The sequence below is a fragment of the Rattus norvegicus genome, chromosome 2 (assembly GCF_036323735.1).
Source record: "Rattus norvegicus strain BN/NHsdMcwi chromosome 2, GRCr8, whole genome shotgun sequence".
NCBI lineage: Eukaryota > Metazoa > Chordata > Mammalia > Rodentia > Muridae > Rattus > Rattus norvegicus.
This window is the reverse complement of record NC_086020.1, coordinates 114135186-114158947: the sequence shown is the minus strand read 5'-3', so window position 1 is coordinate 114158947 and position 23762 is coordinate 114135186. Positions and strand designations below refer to the sequence as shown.

At 45.2% G+C, this 23762-nt stretch overlaps 1 protein-coding gene across 1 annotated transcript; it reads left to right on the top strand.

The window, feature by feature from the left end:
- Positions 1-9408: 9408 nt before the first annotated feature.
- Positions 9409-22714, top strand: Cldn11 (claudin 11). Its single transcript, NM_053457.3, has 3 exons — positions 9409-9829; positions 13331-13495; positions 21453-22714. The coding sequence occupies exons 1-3, from the start codon at positions 9604-9606 to the stop codon at positions 21683-21685; spliced, it is 624 nt and encodes a 207-aa protein (NP_445909.2). The 5' UTR covers positions 9409-9603; the 3' UTR covers positions 21686-22714.
- Positions 22715-23762: the final 1048 nt, after the last annotated feature.

Here is a 23762-nt window from a genome sequence, read left to right as displayed (position 1 = left end):
GCAGCTGCAGATGCAGATGCTCAGGTCTGCCTGGGTGTCCGAGGCTGCGGCTGCAGATGCATCAGGGGGCCTGGCTTTCAGCAGTGTCCAGTTCTGGATAAAGCAGCCTGTGGAGCTCACTCTGTGATAGATTTACTGGAGAGGCCATTGGCACCCCCAAATAAGCAAAGGGGTTCTGACTAAATGCTGAGCAGAATCAACATGTCTTCTGTTGGAAAAAGCTCTCTCCCTGTCTAAAGACAGCAGGTGAGTGGCTGAGACCACAGAGGGTTGGGCTTTGCCATTGGCCATTCCCTAAACCAGTGCTGAGTCCTTCTGATGTTGTCTGCACACAGTGTCTTCCTCTCCTAATGGGACCTGGCACACTGGAGTCCTGGCAATGTCTTTCCCCCTTTTTCTGATTTAGTGCTATTTGATGAGTATGTATTTAGTGACCTTGTGGGCACCTGCCTGGGCCACCATCTCATGTTTCTGTAAAACACACACACACACACACACACACACACACACACACACACACCCCAAAATCCTGAACTCATGGGGCATTTAACTTATTTTAAGTCCTTTTTTGGAGAGTTGAGACAGGGTTTCTCTGTGTAGTCCTGGCTGTCCTGGAACTCACTCTATAGACCAGGCTGGCATTGAATTCATGTCTGCCTGCCTCTGCCTCCCAAGTGTTATTAACAGCCCAGTGTTATTTTAAGTCTTTTTTTTTTTGAGACACTTGGTTATATCATGAATCTTTATCTTCTTAATTCTAAAAGTATGTGTATGTGAAGTGTTCACACCATCAAATATTTTAAATCCACAGGGAAATTTGTTGTTTAAAAATAGATCCTATTTCCTGGATGTTTTGGGTTAGGAACTTTTTGCGTTTTGCATTTTCTTTGACAATTGTGTCAATGATTTCTATGGTATCTTCTGCACCTGAAATTCCCTCTTCTATCTCTCATATTCTGTTAGTGATGCTTGCTTCTATGACTCCTGATCTTTTTCCTAGGTTTTCTATCTCCAGGGTTGTCTCCCTTTGTGATTTGTTTATTGTTTCTATTTCCATTTTTAGATCCTGGATGGTTTTGTTCAATTCCTTCCCCCTTTTGGTTGCGTTTTCCTGTAATTCTTAAAGGGAATTTTGTGTTTGTTCTTTAAGGGCTTCTACCTGTTTACTTGTGTAGTCCTGTATTTCTTTAAGGGAGTTATTTATGTCCTTCTTTAAGTCCTCTATCATCATTATGAGATGTGATTTTAAATCAGAATCTTGCTTTTCCAGTGTGTTGGGGGTATCCAGGACTTGCTGTGGTGGGAGAGCTGGGTTCTGATGATGCCAAGTGGCCTTGGTTTCTGTTGCTTAGGTTTTTGCCCTTGCCTCTTGCCATGCAGTTATCTCTGGGGTTAGCTGGTCTTGCTGTCTCTGACAACAGATTGACTCCCCCTGTAAGCCTGTGTGTCAGCACTCCAGGGAGACCAGCTCTCTCTCAGTGGGTGTTGGGTACAAAGAGCTGTGGCACAGAGTCATGAGAAGATCAAACCTAAGGGTAATAGGTATAGAAGAGGGTGAAGATTCCCAACTTAAAGGACCAGTAAATATCTTCAACAAAATTATATAAGAAAACTTCCCTAACCCAAAGAAAGTGATGCCCATAAACATACAAGAAGTCTACGGAACTCCAAATAGTTTGGACCAGAAAAGAAACTCCTCCCGTCACATAATAATAGTCAAACCACCAAATGCATAAAACAAAGAAAGAACATTAAAAGCAGTAAGGGGAAAAAGGTTAAGCAACATACAAAGGCAGACCTATCAGAACTACACCAGACTTCTCAACAGAAACTAGGAAAGCTAGAAGACCCTGGACAGATGTTATACAGACTCTAAGAGAACACAAACGCCAGCCCAAGCTACTATATCCAGCAACGTTCTCAATTGCCATAAATGGAAAAACCAAAATATTCCATGACAAAACCACATTTACACACTATCTTTCCCCAAATCTAGTCCTACAAAGGATAATAGATGGGAAACTCCAACACAAGGAGGGAAACTACACCCTAGAAAAAGCAAGAAAGTAATCTCATTTCAACTAACCCAAAAGAAAATAGCTACACAAATATAATTCTACCTCAAACAACAAAAATAATAGGATACAACTATCATTGGTCCCTAATATCTCTCAACACAAATGGACTCAATTCCCCAATAAACAGACATAGACTAACAGACTAGACACTTAACCAGGACCCAGCATTTTGCTGCATACAGGAAACACACCTCATTGACAAAGACAGGCACTTCTTCAGATTAAAAGGCTGGGAAAAAATTTTCCAAGCAAATGGTCCCAAGAAACAAGCCAGAATAACAATTCAAATAGCAAATAAAATAGACTTTCAACCAAAAGTTATCAAAAAAGATAAGGATGGACACTTCATACTTATCAAAGGAAAAATCCATCAAGATGAACTCTCAATTCTGAATATCTATGCTGTAAATGCAAGGACACTCACATTCATAAAAGAAACTTTACTAAAACTCAAAGCACACATTACACCTCATATAATAATAGAGGGAGACTTTAACACCCCACTCACATCAATGGACAGATCATGGAAACAGAAACTAAACAGAGGCACAGTGAAACTAACAGAAGTTATGAGCCAAATGGATTTAACAGATATCTATAGAACATCTTATCCTAAAACCAGAGAATATACCTTCTTCTCAGCACCTCATGATACCTTCTCCAAAATTGACCATATAGTCAGTCACGAGACAGGCCTCATCAGATATAAGAAGGTTGAAATAATCCCATGCATCCTATCAGATCACTATGGACTAAGACTGGTCTTCAATAACAACAAAAATGACAGAAAGGCCACATACATATGGAAGTTGAACAATGCTCTACTCAATGATAACTTGATCAAGGAAGAAATAAATAAAGAAATTAAGGACTTTTTAGAATTTAATGAAAATGAAGGCATAAGATACCCAAACTTATGGGACACAATGAAAGCTGTGCTAAGAGGAAAACTCATAGTTCTGAGTACCTCCAAAAAGAAACTGGAGAGAACATACATTAGCAGCTTGACAGCACACCTAAAAGCTCTAGAACAAAAAGAAGCAAATACACCCCCAAAAAATAGAAGGCAGGAAATAATCAAACTCAGGGCTGAAATCAACCAAGTAGAAACAAAAAGAACTATACAAAGAATCAACAAAACCAGGAGCTGGTTCTTTAAGAAAATTGAAGATAGATAAACCCTTAGCCAGACTAAACAGAGGTCACAGAGAGTGTGTCCAAATTAACAAAATCAGAAATGAAAGGGAGACATAACTACAGAATCTGAGGAAATTAAAAAAATCATCAGACCCTACTATAAAAGCCTATACTCAACAAAACTGGAAAATCTGGATGAAATGGACAATTTTCTAGACGAATACCAGATACCAAAGTTAAATCAGGATCAGATAAACCATCTAAACAGTCCCATAACCCCTAAAGAAATGGAAGCAGTTATTAAAAGTCTCCAAACCAAAAATAGCCCGGGACCAGATGGGTTTAGTGCAGAATTCTATCAGACCTTCACAGAAGACCTAATACCAATAGTCTTCAAACTATTCGACAAAAGAGAAACAGAAGGAATACTACCTACTTTGTTCTATGAAGCCACAATTACGCTTATACCTAGAGCACACAGAGACCTAACAAAGAAAGAGACCACATTCCCTTATAAATATCGATGCTAAAATACTGAATAAAATTCTCGCAAACTGAATTAAAAAACTTATCAAAACTATCATCCATCATGATCAAGTAGGCTTCATCCCAGGAATGCAGGGATGGTTCAATATATGGAAATCCATGCAATCACTATATAAACACACTCAAAGGAAAAAAAAACCACATGATCATCTTATTAGATGCTGAGAAAGCATTTGACAAAATTCAACACCCTTTCATGATAAAAGTCCTGGAAAGATCAGGAATTCAAAGCCCATACCTCAACATAGTAAAAGCAATATACAGCAAGCTAATAGCCAACATAAAATTTAATGAATTTAATGAGAAACTTGAAGCAATCCTACTAAAATCAGGGACTAGACAAGGCTGCCCATTCTCTCCCTACCTATTCAATATAGTACTCGAAGTCCTAGCCCAAGCAATTAGACAACAAATTGGAAAGGAAGAAGTCAAAATACCACTCTTTGCAGATGATATGATAGTATACTTAAGTGACCCTAAAAATTTCACCGGAGAACTCCTAAACATGATAAACAACTTGGGCAAAGTGGCTGGATATAAAATTAACTCAAACAAATCAGTAGCCTTCCTTTACTCAAAGGATAAACAGGATGAGAAAGAAATTAAGGAAACATCATCCTTCACAATAGCCACAAATAATATGAAATACCTTGGTGTGACTCTAACCAAGCAAGTGAAAGGTCTGTATGACAAGAACTTGACATCTCTGAAGAAAGAAATTGAAGATCTCAGAAGATGGAAAGATCTCCCATGCTCATGGACTGGCAGAATTAATATAGTAAAAATGGCCTTCTTGCCGAAAGCAATCTACAGATTCAATGCAATCCCCATCAAAATTCCAACTCATTTCTTCACAGAGTTAGAAAGAAAAATTTGCAAATTCATTTGGAATAACAAAAAAACATTGGATAGCGAAAACTATCCTCACCATCAAAAGAACTTCTGGGGGAATTATCATCCCTAACCTCCAGCTGTATTGCAGAGTGATAGTGATAAGATACTGTATGGTATTGGTACATAGACAGATACCAATGTACCAGGTATCAGTGGAATAGAATTGAAGACCCAGAAATGAACCCACACATCTATGGTCACTTAAAAAAGACAGAATCTTCAAAAAATGGTGCTGGTTCAGCTGTCAGTCAGCATGTAGAAGAATCCAAATCGATCCATTCTTATTGCCTTGTACAATGTTCCAGTCCAAGTGGATCAAGAACCTCCACATCAAACCAGAGAAAGTGGGTAAGAGCCTTGAACACATGGGCACTGGAGAAAATTTCCTGAACAAAACACCAACGGCTTATGCTCTAAGATCAAGAATCAACAAATGGGATCTCATAAAATCGCAAAGCTTCCATAGGGCAAAAGACACTGTCATAGGACAAAATGGCAACCAACAGATTGGTAAAAGATCTTTACCAATCCTACATCTGATAGAGGGCTAATATCTAATATATACAAATGACACAAGAAGTTAGACTCTAGAGAATCAAATAACCCTATTAAAAATGGGGTTCAGAGCTAAACAAAGAATTCACAGCTGAGGAATGCCGAATGGCTGAGAAACACCTAAAGAAATGTCCAACATCTTTAGTCAACAGGGAAATGCCAATCAGAACACCCTGAGATTTCACCTCACACCAGTCAGAATGGCTAAGATCAAAAACTCAGGTGACAGCAGATGCTGGCGAGGATGCGGAGAAAGAGGAACACTCCTCCATTGTTGGTGGGATTGCAGACTGGTAAAGCCATTCTGGAAATCACTCTGGAGGTTCCTCAGAAAATTGGACATTGAACTGCCTGAGGATCCAGCTATACCTCTCTTGGGCATATACCCAAAAGATGCCCCAACATATAAAAGAGACACGTGCTCCACTATGTTCATCGCAGCCTTATTTATAATAGCCAGAAGCTGGAAAGAACCCAGATGCCCTTCAAAGGAATGGATTCAGAAAATGTGTTACATCTACACAATGGAATATTACTCAGCTATCAAACACCATGACTTCATGGAATTCATGGGCAAATGGAGGGAAGTAGAAAATATCCTGAGTGAGGCAACCCAATCACAAAAGAACACATAGCTTGGAATACTCAAGATACAATTCACAGACCACATGAAGCTCAAGCAGAAGGAAGACCAAAGTGTGGATGCTTCAGTCCTTCTTAGAAGGGGGAACAAAAATACTTACAGGAGGAAATATAGAGACAAAGTGTGGAGCAGAGACAAAAGGAAAGGCCATCCAGAGACTGCCCCACCGGGGGATCCATCCCATATACAGCCACCAAACCCAGTCACTGTTGGGGATGCTAAGAAGTGCTTGCTGACAGGAGCCTGATATAGCTGTCTCCTGAAACGCTCAGCCAGAGTGCGACAAATACAGAGGTGGATACTTCCAGCTAACCATTGGACTGAGAATAGTGTCCCCTAGTGGAGGAGTAGGTGAAAGACTGAAGGAACTGAAGGGGTTTGCAACCCCATAAGAAGAAAAACAATATCATCCAAACAGACTCCCCAGAGCTCTCGGGGAGTAAACCACTATCCCAAGAGTACACAGAGATGGACCTGTGGTTGCAGCTGCATATGTAGCAGAGGATGGCCTCGTCGAACACCGATGGGAGGAGAAGCCCTTGGTCTTGTCAAGGCTCGATGCCCTAGTGGAGGGGAATGTCAGGGCAGGGAGGTAGGAGGGAGTGGGAGCACCCTCACAGTAGCCAGGGGAGATAGCAGGTTTCTGGAGGGGAAACCGGGAAAGGGGATAACATTTGAAATGTAAATAAAAACATATCCAATAAAAGAAAAAATGTCAAAAGAATAGATCCTATTAAAGGTACTCAATGGGCCTCGGAACTGCCTCAGTTAATAGATATTTACAAGCAAGAGGACCTGTGTTTGCTCCTCAAGACCTATGTTTAAAAAAGAAAAGGCTGAAAAAAAGGGGGCGGGGCAAAAAAGGCCAACCAAATGGCCTGGTGGCTCAGTGTTTACAGCACCCATATCAGTGCATAATCACTCGTAAGTTCAGCTCCAAGAGGTCTGATGCAAAGACAGACAGTCTCTGGAGCTACCAGGCTAGCTTACTTGTTGAACTTCCAGGCCAGCAAAAACCACCTATACAATGATAAAGTCACTAGGGGGCGCTAAGAGCACACGGATCCGCCTAATGCTCTCGGCACGCTCTATTAAATGTCAGCAAAGCTCTAGTATTGAGTCAGTCACGCAGCACTAACTGAAGGGTTGCTAGCTTGGTTGACCAATTTCAAGTATAAACGGTAGAATAACATTTATCACAGCTGTTTCCTTCTTCACACACATCTGTGTTTCAGTACACTCAGTGGCCCCTAAACCTTTCTTTTCAAATACCTTTCAGTAAGAATAAACATTTTCATACCAAATATAATATTGAGTTTAAGGAAGGAGATGGAAACTGAGGTATCCTCTAGAACTTTCTAGCTCTGTGTTATATTGTGGGGACATGGAGAGGTGACATGGCAGAGTTTCGGTGAGAAAAGGAACGGAATGGGGTAGACTGGGAACCCACTGGTGACACTGTCCGGGTGTGGTTGGACTCACTGTCACACTGGAGCAGGGCCTGAGATTGTGTGGGGCTTGGAATGCTCATTTACTGTGTTGTATTATGTGGGAGGTCAGATCGTGATCACTGGGGACACTTGGGATGCAGTGTCAGCAAGGAATGTGGGAGAATCCCTATGTCAAATAAAATGGAGCAAAACAAGAAAGCCCAGAGAGCCTGGCCATGAGACTGTCTGCAGCGCCCGTGGCCTATGGAGAACCTTTTAAATTAAATTAAATAAATTAGCTCATGGCTAATTTATTCAGTTAGATTATATCTCTGCTGGCCTCCCTCGGGTGCCGGTTTGTGTGTGTCTGTCATAGAAAATGATAACAATAATTTAAGTATTTAGTGTCCTGTCTCTTACATGCACCTTACATTCTCATGTGATTTGTGCTACCTTCACCTTCACAGTACGCACGGTGGGAAATTCACTCTTCTCACTTCCAAGTGGAGATCCTGAGAGTCACATGGGTGAAGGAACAGATCTAGGAGGAACGTGTTCCCTGGGTGTCACCTTCCAAGACAGAAACTTTGGGAGTTTAGTAAGCCATTTTACTACTCTGTGCCAAAGTTCTGAATTCTGACTTTGCAAAAGTGTGTGTGTGTGTGTGTGTTTGTGTGTGTGTTTGTGTGTGTGTGTTTGTGTGTGTGTTTGTGTGTGTGTGTTTGTGTGTGTGTTTGTGTGTGTGTGTGTGTGTGTGTGTGGCATATGCCACACATGCATTCAAGAGACCCATGGGTGGGCGGCCATTGCTCAACTCTGACTGACTGAGCCGTCACGTGTAGAACATTAATTCTAACAGAGTTCCAAGAATGTAAGCTTCGTAGCTAGTTTTGCTAGCTACTCCCTCAGCCCAAGGGCACAGAATGAGCCTATCTTCAAGTAGAGAATGGGGGTGCCAAGTAGCCTTTGCCGATAGCTTCTGCTCCCACTCAATCTGGGCTAGCGGTTGGTGGAGAACAGAAGCTAACTTATTTACAGCGATCTGGGCAGAGTGCCTGGCTTTTTAATGTATCATAAGCGGAACACCAAGTGCTTTAGGGACATTCAGAAAGTGATAACCAGGACGGATTCCCAGGAATGGTCAGGGACAGGAATGAGATGGGCCCAGGAATTCTCCTTCCTAGCTGTGTAAACTTGAGGTGTTCATCCTTTTGGGGGCTGTTTATTCTGTGTAGCTTTGACAGTTGTTCCCACTACCAAGTGTGAACAATTCAGTAAGCCGTAGTATCAAAGCACATGTACGTAGCAGTGAGTATTAATAACGGTGAGTAATTGTTGATACCATTGTTTTGACCAGAGCTAACTCTGCTGGCACCACGGGAAAGCATCTTTATTGTGTTAATTGTTTCTTGTAGAGTGTTTGCATGTGTGTTTGTGTGTGGTGTGTATGTGTGTGCACGCGTGTGCACTAGGAGGATGTCTCAGGTCCTTCTCTATCGCCTTCCACCTTATTTCCTTGAGCCATAGAATCACACTAAACCTGGCGTTAGAGTGGCAGCCAGTAAACTCAGAGATCCTTCTGTATGTCCAACAGCACTGGGTTACAGTCTTTTAGGCAATGGCGGGCTTCTTATTGGGTGCTGGGGATGGCGATTGAAGTTGTCGCACGTGCAAGTGCATCAAGTGTTCTCACTCACTAAGCCATCTTCCTGGTCTTTTCTTGTGGTAGCATCGGAGTGAAGAATGTGTACCCTCTTAGTTTCTTAGGGGCGTAAGAAACTTTGGAAGTGTCCACAGCTAAGAAGAGGGAGGGAAGTTGGTAGAAGTTGAGGAGGAAGACACAGACAGAGATAAGAGAGGGGCCCAACAGGAGCCGGACGCACCCCCTGCACTCTGCAGGTCTCCTTAGGGATGGGATTAGTTTACTTTCCAACGCTGACCACGCGTCACCGGCCCGCGGGGAGGTCTGCTGCTCCTCCTCATCCTCTGCTCTCTTCCACACCCTGTACCAGAGCCTGACCCGCGATTGGTCCGCTCGGCTCGGGGCTGTCACGGATTGGCGCTTGCCAGCCGGGTCCACGGAGTTTAAAGAGGGGGCGGGGACACGCTGCCCAGCAGCGCTGCAGTCCCCGCCAGGCGCACCTGTCCCCGCTGCACGCCGTCGCAGCAGCGCTCGCAGCCTCTCCTCTCCACTCGGAGTATCCCGGAGCCAGCGGCTTGCGAGGGCGGGAGAGAGCAAGCCTAGGGAAGGCTCTGTCCAGGCCGGCGCAGGGGGCACAGTCCGTGTGGGTCGAGCTGCGTGGACGTCGCTGCGGCCACCATGGTAGCCACTTGCCTGCAGGTGGTGGGCTTCGTCACTAGCTTCGTGGGTTGGATTGGCATCATCGTCACAACGTCCACCAATGACTGGGTGGTGACCTGCAGCTACACCATCCCCACCTGCCGCAAAATGGACGAACTGGGCTCCAAGGGGCTGTGGGCCGACTGCGTCATGGCCACTGGTCTCTACCACTGCAAGCCCCTGGTGGACATCCTCATCCTCCCTGGTAAGGACCCCGAGCTTGCAAGCAGCTTCCAGAGGCAGGTTGGGCCAGAGATGGGGAGTTTTAGACAGGGCTCTTGGAAGTTTGGAGACTCAGAGAAGTCTGGGTACATTTTTGACATCTCCAATCCTACCTCATAGGAGAGTTAGTCCTAGTGAACCACTTGTCAGCTTCAGTTTCTTTGTACATGGGGTAATAAAGATAGTTTGGCCACTGTTTTGAGAATTTGATGAGTCAAGTCGTATACACATGGTGGGAATCACTCTGTTAATTCCCATGATTTCGTCATCCCAGGTACCCAAGCTAATCGACACTGCCGTCCCGATTCCCTGCTGTCTTCAGTGGGCTTCTGGTTAGAGCCGCCCATAGGACTGAGGGGGAAGGAACAAAGCGACCTCAAATAGGTGTGGGCTGAGCTTCTTAGACTGCGTGGTACCCCGGAGGCATCCAGTGAGGTTAGGTTCACATTTGAGGAGATGCTGGACTGCCTAGATAAGAGAATCCCAGCTGGTTCTCACAGTTCAGGGCCTGCTTATCTGACCGGTCACCCTCCCTGCCTATCTTTTGCCTCCTGGATTCCTCAATAGCAGGCTGCAGTGACTGCCCCCCACCCACTCCAGGGTGATACCCTTCTCCAGTTCTGCCCAGCTGGCTGCTAGGTACTGGGAAGAACCAGTACCCTGGGGGAGGGAAACTCCACCAGGGAGACACAAGTCAATGCCCAAGGTCACCGGATGGGGTGGGGATGGGGTGGGAGGTGTGTGTGTGTGGGGTGGGGTCTGGTTTGGAGATGTTGGCCAATCTCTGCCAGTCTCTGAAACCCCGGGTGAGGGAGTTTGGGAAGGAACATCTTCCTTTGGGTGTCATGGGAAAGTTTGTGGAAACTCTTTTAAAAACTTGTAGCCAGTTGGATGACTTGGGTGGTTGTGGACACCACTTGTAGATTTCTGCTAGAATTCTGTCAACTCCTGTGGCTTCACCATCACCTAGGTGAGGTGGTTTTGGGTGAGGTACATATTTAAGGGTTTAGCCAGCCCTAAGGTCAGCCCTAAGGTCTTGAGAACAGCTAAATTTGTGCCTTCTCCAGGGAGAGCATCATGGTTTCCAGAGACTCTGAACCCCCTTTTAGAGCCTTAGGTGCCCTCCCTTTTCAGGACAGGACATTAGGAATTCACCTCCCTCCTTCCGCTCACTGGCCGCTGACTTATCTTTATCCCAGGATGAGGAATTGGGCTTTGTCTATGTTAGGCGAGCTCTCTACTGAGCAATATCCCCATCCCCATTGCATTTTAAATTCTCTTTGCATTCTCTCCTGGTCCACACCTTTTCCTATACCACATGGTGCATGTCAGACCTGCCATTTGCTACCCTTCAGTCCACTTGGACATTCAGAAGAACAGGCATGAGGGGACCCTGGTGTGGACTTCTTTTAACCCTGGCTTTGGTAGAACTGGGTTAGATCCAGCACTCACAATCTGGGTTATCCAAGACAAGGTGCTAACCTCAACAAACCTTTGTAGTTTTTCTTTAAAGAATTTAAACCAAGACAACCGGTTATCTTTCAGGATTGCTTATGGGAGCCAATGAGTCAGGGAATGAAGTCCAGCTTTGAAGTGCTCTAGAAAGGGCAAATGTTGTTTTCTAATAGCTGGGCATGGCTGTAGAGATTTCTAAGTGATGTGTAAAATCACTTCTGTTTCCTTCCCCTGAAATTACGTTTCCTGAGCAGTCAATGCCAAATGGTTTGTTTTCAGAACACACAGGCCACACTGGAGGCAGGGAGTATATTTTTGTGGAGAAGACTTATTGTTCTGCGTTCCCAACCCTACCCATCTTGTGGGGGAGGGGCGGCCCTCTGTCTCCATCTTCTGATTTCTAGAAGTGGCCTTTGCGCTGTAGCACATGGACAGCCTTGTGCCATACATTTCAGAGCATCTGTTTGTGTTGACTGCCACCTTTGTGTGGGTCCTGGCTCTCCTCCCAGCTGCAAAGGAGGGCTGGGCTTCAGACTCCTGGGGTCTACAAGTCTCTGATATCTCATTCTTGAGAGGAGATGGACAGTGGTTGGAAGAGAGCCCATATGGCACACGTTAAGGGGTAGTGTTGGCACACAAGGGAGGTTGGCTGGGTGTGGCATTGGGGGCCCTGGTACATGGGAAAGAGCAAGGGTCATTTCTTGGCATCACCATTAACTCAGCCCCCTCTCAGGCCACTAGCTCTAACTCCACCTGAGCACACGAAACAAATGGACATCGGTCATTCATAAACACAACACTAATTTTTTTAAGCAGGGGGAATGTTTCAATGAAAAACAATAAATGATGTAAAAGTAAAAGAGTAACTTTAAACCTGTGACGTTCCTGTGGCATCTGTGCACCTTTATTTCACAGGAAGCTGTGCATATTATAATCTGCATCTTCAGATGGTCTCGCCTAGCACTTCCCACAGTATGGAGTGGATACCTTTGTTCTACATTTCTCTTCCAACTCACTTTTCCTTCATTTGATAGTTATGCCGTCTGTTGTGGGGGCATGAAGGCCAAGGTGGGCGTCTACTCTACAGGAATCCCCAGTGTTGGAGATACCTTTTAAGCATTGCCAGACCTGTGGAGAATCTTGTCCAAGCACCAAATTAATGAAGTGGGAAATGAAACTTGACCAGTTGAGGGGATGGGAGTCATGAGGACAGCAGCCTCTGGGGAGGAGGGAGAGAGGTGAAGTCTCAGTCTGAGCTTACAGTGTAGTTCAGGGCTCACACAGTCACACCCAGTGTGAACAAAGGATAAAATCATGTAGTACACTGAAGACAGTGATCCCACTCTAGGCTGAGTATGGCGCCTGGTGCCTATAATCCCAACACTGGAGAGGCCGTGACAGGAGGATCATGAGACGTAGAATTGCCTGGACTCTGGTGAGTTCCTGTCCTGAACGAACAACCTATCACATATCACAGAGCAGTAACATCAGCCCTAACTTTGCACAGAAATCTTGCTACAGACCCTTTGAATTGTGAGCTCGAGTCAGTAGAACTCTGTTAGGCAGGCGCGTGGGGTTATATTATTATCATCACTCTGCAGATGAGGAAAGGGAGGTACAGTGGGCACTTGACCTGCTAACCTTGCACAGGCAGACCATGCTTCAGTAGATTGGAGTCATCACATGTGACCTTGTGGAACATTTGCATTTCCAGGTGAATCTTTAACAAGGTGTTGTAGCAATGCAAGCGAATGCTTGGCTGCTCCTCCGTGGCCAGGTGTCTGCACCTTCATCCGGGTTCTGTTTTTCTAGCACTTTCCCTGAGTTGAAGGTGTGGGGTGATCTTGGATAATATTTATCAAATTTGAAGTCTTAGAGGGGACAAGGAGAAGGAAGGAAGAGGAGGAGGAGGAGGAAGAGGAAGAGGAGGGTGTCGTTTCAGAGAGGTGGGATTCAGGAGTAGGCAGACACCCTCCCACCTTTCCCCTTCCCCCAGTCTAATCCACCCTCTCTGCTCTCTTGTTCCTAGGTTACGTGCAGGCTTGTAGAGCCCTCATGATTGCTGCCTCAGTTCTGGGCCTGCCGGCCATCTTGCTGCTGTTAACAGTTCTCCCCTGTATCCGAATGGGCCACGAGCCTGGAGTGGCCAAGTACAGGCGAGCCCAGCTGGCTGGGGTGCTCCTTATTCTGCTGGGTAAGCTTTCTCTTTGGCACCCCAACTCCAGAGCATGTGAAGAATCTCAGATCTTGCAGTTGCTACCTCAACAGAAATGTGAAAAGGACTCAAGAGAACCCACTGGTGACAGAAACCCACATTTATATCCGTTTAGATTATATTCCAGAGGAAGTTTAGACAGGACTCTAACTACATCTGTGAGAGGAGCCGATAGTTTAATAAGAAACCGACAACCCAGGAGAGTCTGAAGGAGCGACTCTCTGAGCAGGCTTCACAGTAGAGTTGGATTTGAACGACTTGTATTTGGACTTCATAGCAAATCAATTGAACTGGAGTTTTCTGGGGATCAGATTAGGAAAGATAGGAGGCTCCCAGGAGATGATTCTCATTGCAATACAAAATGAGAGCCTCATTAATGTATAATGAGTGGACAGGAAAAGAGGAACACAAAGGAAAGCTATGGAGGGTGGTAGACCAGAAATGGTGATGGATCAACATTTTGTTCAGTAAGATCAAGTATTGCAAGCATTGTGGTAGGCAATGGGGTCCCCGATGGGGAAAAGGAATGCCTACTTTGGTGTGTATAGACTCTCCAAGATATGGTCTGTGGTCACCTTAAAAAGGCTTCTAGGCAGTAAACAGGGAGGAAAGCACCTAAGTCACACAGGAGGGGTTTCCCAGAGCACAGGAATCCCAGGATCAGAGAGTTGACATGAAGGCCATGGCCTGTAGGGCAGAACAGTGTAGGCTGGGGAAGTGTGTGCTCATTCGGTTTGCTGGTCATGCTTACACACTGGAGCTTGACTTTACTCACAGTTGGGGGTCTGGTCTCCTGCACTGCGAACATAAATGCTGGCCTGTACAAAGCGCATGTGCAATCCCAGCCCTTGCCAAGGGAAGGCAGGAGGGCTGGAAGTTCATCTTCTCAGCCAAGAAGGGCAGCCTGGGATCCAGAAGAGCTTGTCTGTTTTTAAAGAAATTTCCTCTGACCTTTCGTATGAGCGGTCCAGAAGCAAGACAGCATGTTGAAGTAACTGCAGACAAGCGTGCGGGGAGGAGAGAGACCGCTGAAGTGGGTGCATAGATGCAAGAATGCTGCTTGCTTTGCCTTGTTTATTTTTGGGGTTGTGGGGAAGCAGTGTGTGGCTTGAAACCTCCCAGGTTAATAGACGTTTCTTTCCTTTCTTTCCTTCTTTCTTTCTCTCTCTTCTCCCTCCCTTCGTCTTTCCCTCCCTCCCTCCCTCCCTTCATTCCTTCCTTTCTTCTTCCCTTCCTTCAACAAAGTTCCCTATGTAACTCTGGCTGTCCTGGAACTTGCTCTGTAGACCAGGCTATCCTTGAACTCAGAGATTCGCCGGCCTTTGCTTCCCAAGTGCTGGGATTAAAGGCATGCACAACCACACCTGTTGACTTTCTTTGTCTTGCTACTGGGTTTTTTTGTTTGTATGTGTGTGTGTGTGTTTTTTTTTTTTTACATATATATGTGTGTGTGTATGCACGAAGGACAACCTTTCACTTGGAGAGCAAACTCAGGCTGCTGGCCTTGACACTGAGACCTTTACCCACCTTTACCCAGAGCCATCTCGCCAGCTTAAGTTTTGCTTTGTGTTTTTAAGGTGGCTTGGTGCAGGAAGACAACAAGGTAGCTGAGGAAAACAAGGTGGGGCTGGAGAGAGGGTGTGCATATGTCAGTCCGTTTGTCTGTCTTCATCCAGTCTAGGGGAGAAAAGAAATCTGACCGCAGGAGGCTGCACAGTGGCATCCTCACCAGGTTTGCAGTCCTGTTCTAGCTTTACTTTATGGTGCTGGCTGCCTCTCCCTTCCATTGCAGGCAGATTCACTTCTCAGCGTTGCTGCTTGCTTGGGGGTTCACGTTGTTTCACTGCATGGAGCTGTCTCAAGAGTGTCACCTGCTGATTTGCTTGTGTCTTCTCACCCCCAGCCATTGTTTGCCTCCGTCAGGGATGGGTGGGAGAAGCCAGCGTATGAAGGCTCCCTTTGTGTGCAGCTCTGGGTTTGTTTCTTCCACTTTCTACTCTCTGGGGAGAAGTTGGTGCTGGGCCCACGCCCAGTCCCAGAGGCCACTGCTGAGGTATGGCTGCTGAGCAAAAGGCATGAAGCATTCCAGGGGCTGTGAGGTCTGGGAATGGGCATGTTCTGATGTGGAAACAGAACATGAATTAGTTCTCCCTGGTTCCGAACACCTCTATTTTTCTGAAGGCTTAAAAAGAAGCCTGCTTGCTGACTGGGAATAGAAGTTCCATTCTGCATTGTTCAAGGAGCAGCAGGTACCCCAGATACCCCAGATAGGGGACGTTGGAGTGGGGTCCACTCTGTCAATTTCCAGGGCACAAGGAGCTGGAACCCAGCATCCCATCTTGTCAGTTGGAGTCAAATCAACCGTATTGAATCAGGGCCCCACTGCTCTCAAGTGTGTTAGGCGGCAGGTACTGTCTCTAACAACCTTCCTTCCCAGCTTAGTAAGAGCAGTGGCATGAAGTAGGGGAAATATTTAGCATAGCATCTGGCACATAGTAGCCATGGTTTCCATGATTCTGGTTGTTGTTCGAGAGAGGAAATAGAAGGCCAACCCAATCATGCTTGAGTTCTGAGAGGGTCACGTCCACGCATGGATCTGGAGCGGAGAGGCGGGATAGTATACTTCTGGCAATGTTGTCTGCATCCTGGCTTAGTGGAAATATTCCCAGCACAGAAAACAGGACATGGGGGGTCCACACGAAGATGTCCACGTCTCCCGTCACGAAGGGACTCTGAGTCCTTGTTCTGATTCAGTTCATTTTCCCCTTGCCTCCCAGAGGAAAGCCTTTCATCTGGATGTCTCTCAGGGAGCGTGCAGGGAAGAAATGGGACTTGGTTACCCCAGGGAACGGCTTTGATTTTTTCCTCTTTCCTTTAAAAATCTGGGCTGGTGGCTTTATTTATGATGGAAAAGGTTGTTTCATGTGCAAACGTTTGCGTTAGTGGTGAATTGTGCTAGAATTAAGGGCAGGGGCAAATGCGAGATGAACTGTTTGTCAATAGTCACAGATATCCCGCAGGAGAGGGAATCCTTGCCTACGGAAAGAGGGTGTGGCACTTCAGCGCGGTATTTCAGTATGGCGGCGACCCTGCCCATAAGCAGAGACCCTAACTGCTGTGCGAACTCTTCCTGGCTCTGAATTCTGGGATTTGTTTTTTAAAAACATATTAATCAGTATCGGGATACAGGCACAGAGTGACTGGAAACTAGCTTCAATCCCCAGCAACGCATACACACAATAAATAAAACTAAATTCGGCAGATAACCATGAGGCTTGTTTTAGACTGCTATAGGAAAAAGTAGCTGATGATACACGGAGTAAAAACAGGAAAAAGGTCAGTGTTGGATGCTGGCCAGGAAAATATCACACTCCAATATTCCATCGACTTGATGGCGGTTATAAATGCTAGGTTTTCCTGACGATTACTGCCGTGAGAGGGGCATGTCCCCGATGGCTGCTTTCTTACGCCAGTGCTTAAAAAAAAACGACAGCTTTTTAGCTTCAAATGGGAAAAGAACAGCAAATAAATATAACCCTACAACTCACTGAGAAACGTCACTCGGTCCTTTATCCCTCCCCATTCCGGTACGCACGCACGACGCACGTACATATGATACACGCAGTACGTACGAACGTAGCCCTCAAACTTAATGACCCCAGTGCACCTCAGCTCAGCTTCTGTGTTTCTCATCCTCCAACTTTTCCAAACCCCACCGCCGAGGCCTTAGATGTCGCTGGCGAATGTCTCAGCTTATCAAAGAATCAGAAAAACTCAAGTAATTTATCGGTGCTTTAAAAAGTCCCTTTGGTGCCTAGTGCAGGATACAGCAAAGCCTGAAAACATAAGCACACATCATGAAAGAAGAGAAGCCAGTGTCTCAGGATTTCCTGCAGCTGTTGTCTTTGTCTTTCTCCGTTTTTCTCTCATTTGATACCTAAAAAAGTCAGACACACCTGCATTCATTTTATTTAACTTTACCGTGTCTTTATTCTTTGTGCGCGCGTACATGCATGCGTTGTGTGAGGCTTGCGTGCTTGCGTGCGTGCGTGCGGGCGGGTTGTGTTATATGTCGACAAAGTACGAGGAGGAAGACCTCAGTTGTCTTGCTCTGCCACTTTTTGCCTTATTCCCCTGAGACAGGTTGTACTCAACCTGGGGCTAGGTTGGCAGTCAGTAGGCTCCATTGATCTTCTGCTCCCTACGGTTCTAGGGTTACCCGCACAACGGCTCTGCTCAGATTCTTATGTGGGTGTTGGGGATTTGAACTGAGGTCCTCATGCTTGTGCAGTATGTGCTCTTACCCACTGATCATGAAACCCCTCAGCCCACATTATTTTTCTCTTGCTAAGTTTTTTAGTTGACCTAATAAGTGTCCATAGTTAAGAGGTTGCGTGAATCTCATTTAATTTCTGCATATTGCTGTGCATTATTTAACCTCTAAAAAGACGGAAAGAGACACTGCAGCTTTGCTTTTGCAAACCCTTTCCAAAGAATTTGTTTAGTTACGATGGATCACGAACTTTTGGCAAAGGACTATCCTTAGCATTATTTGAAAATTGTCCACAATACTGGCAAACTTTTTAAGTCTTTAAGGAGGAAGGAAAGGGTTTTGTGTGCATGTGCCTCTGTGTGTGTGTGTGTGTGTGCCTCTGTGTGTGTGTGTGTGTGTGTGTGTCTTTCCTCCTTCCCCTCCTTTAGTTCCCTCTCTCATCCCCTAAACAGACTGCATAGACTGCAGAGTCCTGCTCCTTCCTGTGCAGGTAGGGATGGCCTCTACTGAAGGAGTTAGAAATCCCAGTGCTAAAAAATCAATGTCTTGTTTTAGAGACTTAATTTAAAAATAAATTCTGACATACAGTAAAGAAGGCAGAATATCCTGTTGCTTATCTTTCTTTCTTTACCTTATGGGTAACTGTTACTTTTTATAAAAAACTTTTTATAAAAACCACCCCCCAGATATCAAGATCATTTCCAACTGCCTTTTGGGGGTGGGGGTTGGGAGGAGGGTAGGTAGGTACACAAATAGAAACAAATTTACAAGAAGTTCTTGAGGAAGCCAACAGCGATTGCAGTTTTTAATCAGTGGTCACTGGTCCATATTTTTCAGTGATGTGGTGATTTGACCTGAATTTTCTAACCTCACAGTCAATTAGCAACGCCCCCCCCCCAAAAACCCTACTGCTGAAATGGAGTATATCCTCTTTTGTTTGTGTCTAAACATTTTTCCGTTTGAGTTCAGTCAGAGGTCACCGTGCATTGGCCTCCAGTTCCCTTTCATGTTTTGTGGTGGCCTGTCCTTTCTTTAGCAGTTTTGATGTGGTTCATCTTTGATTGCCACAGGAATTCCATCCCGAGTTCATTCATCGGCCCGGAGGGAGAGGGCTCCTGATGCTCATTCTCCTTGTTTTGCATGGATTATGAGACAGGGAAGATTTTAATTTGGTAAACTGTGAGTATGAGACTCTCAGTGTGTTAAAGTTCCATTAAAATTTATGATTGGGGTGTAAGCAGGGGAAAGTAGAACCAAGAATGAGACTACCTCTAATTCATCTGTCTGTCCATACGTCTGTCCATCCGTCCGTCCGTCCATCCACCTATCCGTCTTTTATTTACCCACCCACTTAAGCATCCAATCCTATGCAGTCATCATATAATTGTATAGGCATTTCCCCCTTTCCTAATACTTTACATACAATAAATCCAACAACATTGCTAACACAGGCAGAATCAGCCGAGCCCTTGAAACTCTTGGAACACGGAGCCTGACTCTTCCTAGCTGGTTTTTTTGTCTATGCTTAGGAGAGCCAAGTGGATTGGAGACCATTTCTGGTCTTGCTGTATAAAATCTAAACCCAACCTGACTGTTCTTAGTTTTCACAAAGGTGAGGAATGTTTTAAGTGCTTGTTGGGTGTGCGCTCAAAGGCATGAGTGTGCATGTGTATCTGTGTGTGAATACAGAGTAGCCCCAAAGAGTAACACTTAATTTGAACCATGAAGCATTTTGGAACCAGTTAGCTTTTAGTGGGATGGACTGGTTGTGTTGGCAGAAATCAGTTGTTAGAGAACGGAACCTCTTCTCCCTCCACCACTGTCTCTCTTCTTTGCCTGCTCCTCTCGGTGTACCTGGGCATTGAAAAGCTCTGGCTGATTGCTGGGTTTGCCCACAGCAGAGTGAATGTCTGCTTTTGGGGGCTAGGAGTCTCTGCTGTATTGCTTCTTGCCATGGGAAATTCATAGCAATTTTCTTGGGCTGAAACATTCTAGGAGAGAATTTCTGCAAACTGTCCCTTATAGAGGAAAAGTTTTTCTCTTTACGAGACAAGTTTCAGGCCAACCTGGGACTCAAGGCTTTGTTTCAAAACAAAATAAACAAAAAAGAAAATCAATTTGGTCAATTCAGACCCTTCCAATCCCAATCTCTTGCCCCTGTCCTTTGTACACTTTAAGGCTGGAATGACCTCGTATGGTTCTGTATCTACACGTTGCTCACAGGGGTGGGGAGGTGGGACACTTAGTCCATTGTTAATAGGAATTATTGAAGGCTACACAGCAAATGGATGAGACCTTTCAAGTCTTTTGACCCTTAGTTTATAGTTGATGTTAAAGGAAGATTATATTTCTTCTTCTTGGGCAGAGAAGTTAGAAAGCTCGGTAGAAACCAGGATAGCTTGATGCATTGGAAGTGACAAGGGTACCTTGGGTAGCAATTGCTGGGCTGGCAGGGCAGTGTTCTGTCTTGAATTTGTCTGTGATACCGGCTGGGGATCCTGTGATTCTGACTAGCTTCCGGTCTAGCTATTCTAACCGACCATCTCAAATTAAAGTTTTTACTGCTGTGCTCGAGAGAAATCAGAGGATACTAAAGGGAACGATGGGGTTGCTTTGAGCTGTGTCATCCTGTGAAATAGTCAGTACACACATGTGGCCATTTGAATGGAAATAATTAAAATAAAAACAGATCAGATTTCCAGTCTTGCTAGGCCCACGGCATATGTGGAATGGCCTTGTAGCTTGTTGCTATCCTATTGAGTAGAGACAGTTTAAATGCTTACATTTCCTTGAAAAAAAATCTGGACTAGCAAAAAAGGCTGAAGGGGTAAAAACACTTGCTTCTAAGACAGATGATTTGAATTCAATCCTTGGAATTCATGAGGTAGACTCCTGAAGGTGTCCTCTGACCTGTAGCCGGTCCAGGCCTTTGTAACATGGATTGAGTCACCCGAGAAAACGGGATAGAAAGCTGAGATGGAAACCATCTTGTTTTCCAATTTTGAAGAGCCTGAACAATCATTCAGTCATTCAGTCAGGAATGGTGCTGAGCTGACATAAGTAAGCCATGGCCCTGCTTTCACAGAACTCAGAGTGTGGGGTAGGGAACAGATGCATAAATCTTATATGCATAAAGTCTAATATGATTAGGTAAGTAGAATAATAGAATTGTAACTGTAGAGAGCTGGGGTAAGTTTCAGTTACTAGAGTACCCCTAGGAAGCCATGGGGTTCCATCCCTAGTACTTCATAAACTGGGTATACTAGCTCACGCCTGAAGTCCCAGAACTCAAGGAATGAGGGTCAATATAGGAGGCCCTGACCTGAAAAACCGAAAACAACAGAAACAAAACACACACAAAAACGGAACCGGAACAAAAAGTAACAGTATGAATAAGTGAAAGCAAATACATGGGCTTGGGCATAAACGATTATATTAAGTCTTTACAAGGGTGTTTGTCATTGCTATCTGTGGACAAAACAAGGACCAGCCACTGGACACAGCCTGTAAGTCAGCACATTCTTAGAGCCGCCGTTGCCCAAGGAGCGGCGCTCTGTTTTGGTGTAGCTGATTGGAAGGGGCGTGTCTTGAGTAAACCTGCCTGTCCAGGCCACTTGCTGTGTAATAAGTGTGTCCAGTTACCCCCTCTCCCTGTCTCCCCAGCTCTCTGCGCCATTGTCGCCACCATCTGGTTTCCTGTATGCGCCCACCGCGAGATCACCATCGTGAGCTTTGGCTACTCGCTGTATGCGGGCTGGATCGGTGCTGTGATGTGCCTGGTGGGTGGCTGTGTCATCGTCTGCTGCTCCGGGGATGCACAGTCGTTTGGAGAAAACCGTTTCTATTACTCTTCTGGCTCCAGCTCACCAACGCACGCCAAGAGTGCCCATGTCTAAGAGGGCTGCTCCACTGCCCACCGAGGTGCTGTAAATGCTGGGCCTGGGCCCTGGGTTTGCTTGCCACAGTGGGGAGAAGCCCACTTCCCTGCCAGGCACTAAAGCCAAAGTTCTAGAAAGTATCCTGCCTGGCATTTTGCAGTCATAACACCCCACCCATCCACCCACCCACCCACCCACCACCTCTTGGTTGCCTTAAAAGAAATCTCCAGCTCAGATAATGCCCACATAGTTTTCTCCTGGAGTTGCAGGCTGTTCGCTCCTTTCCTCGGGCGTTCCATTGTTGTTGATTAAAAAAATATTGTGTTTCTCTCTTAAATCCAAATGTCTTGGGAACATTGCTGACTTGGGTGTGGGTTGGGAGAGAAATAAAAGATGCTTTTCAAAGGGTTACCAGCGACAATGGAAGCCTCGTAGAGACAGCGCTCTTCTCTCTTTCGGCTTAGTTTCAAGGTCACTTACATATAAGAGATAGAAACGGATAGACTTGGAACACGGGTGGGAGGGGAACTCGGGGCATTCCCTCCGTGGGAAAGAAGCTTCTCTTTTATAAGTTGAGGGGTTGGGTCTCTCTCTCTCTTTTTTTTTTTTAGTTTGTGATTTTACATTTTTCTGTATATACTTTTTCAAGATCGATCGTTTTTATAACCACGGGTTTCCTGAAATTCTCAATTCACCAATATGAAGGAAATGAACCAAGCAGACGTTAATATGCAATAAGTAATAGTACGGAGATTATAACTTTAACTGACCACCCCCAGTTTCCAGGTTTGTATGCTGTAGTTTTTAATTCTACGGTTGCGTATGCTTTGAATTAACACATTTAAAAACCCTTTCTCCCCTTCTATCTCTGTCTCCATTCTGTTAGCGATCTTGAAGCAGTGCTGTTTAGCATAAGTTGTACTGTTGAATTTGGCTTCATGGGTGTAAACACCGATGGTCTGTCAGTGTCTAAGATTCTGGGCACTGCAAGCTCGGCTCGGTGCATTTGTTTCAGGTAAAATCTGTGCAATAAAATAACAAACTGTCTCCAAAGTTGCTCTTTAGTCTTCTGTCGAATTCAGAGTGTTGTCTGATTTAAAAAAAACACACACAAAACAAACTCAACAAATTAATTTCTGATCACTGAGCAAAGAACAAAGCATTTGGAGTTGAGGAGCTCGCTCAATGGATAAAGTGTTTACTTGCTTACGCATTCGGATCTGAGTTCAAGTCTCACCAGCTCAGAAGCTGGTGATCCCAGTGTGTTTGTGTTCTCTCTCTCACTGTGTGTGTGTGTGTGTGTGAGTGTGTGTGTGAGTGTGTGTGTGAGTGTGTGTATGTGTGTGTGTGAGTGTGTGTATGTGTGAGTGTGTGTGAGTGTGTATGTGTGTGTGAGTGTGTGTGTGTGAGTGTGTGTGTGTGTGTAGTGTAGTCTGAAGGTTCCTTGGGGAGTCGAGACAGGTGGAAAACTCCAGGTTCAGCGATAGACCTTGATTAAAAAAAAAAGATAATGAACCCAACACTGAGATTCACATGTTTAATCCCATAACTTGAAAGACAGAGTCAGAGGGATCTCTGTGAGTCCTGTTTGGTCTGTAAAGTGAGTTTTAGGACAGCCAGGGATCCACAGAGAGACGCTGTCTCAAAACCAAAATGAAACAAAACAACAAAAATTATAAGAATAGTTGGCAAAGATGTCCGACTTTAACTTCTGGCTCACCCCCTGCCCCCTGCCCCCTGCCCCCGCCAGACACACACACACACACACACACACACACACACACACACACACACACACACACACGAGAGCGCTCGGGGTTGGGGTGGGGGAGGTGAGGGGGGGTGACACATGACTTTGGATTGCTCTGACTGTCTAAAGTTATATTTTATTCACTCTATCATGGTGATAGTGTATCATCATAAAGTGTAGCCTAGTTGCTCTCTACATTTCTTAAATATGATTTATTACCCTATGATTATTGCCCCTGTGTCACAGGTAAATGCACAGCCATGAGAGCCAAGTTACAAGCACAGTGCATCCCAGCTCCTTCTCTAAACACTTGATGAAAAGATCAGCTAAGCCAGAAGGGAGATT

Excerpts from the sequence above, each read along its gene's own strand:
- Cldn11 (NM_053457.3), top strand. The coding sequence starts at position 9,604 with ATGGTAGCCACTTGCCTGCAGGTGGTGGGCTTCGTCACTAGCTTCGTG. Across the intron at positions 9,830-13,330 it reads GGACATCCTCATCCTCCCTG|GTTACGTGCAGGCTTGTAGA; the intron begins GTAAGGACCCCG and ends TCTTGTTCCTAG. Across the intron at positions 13,496-21,452 it reads GGTGCTCCTTATTCTGCTGG|CTCTCTGCGCCATTGTCGCC; the intron begins GTAAGCTTTCTC and ends CTGTCTCCCCAG.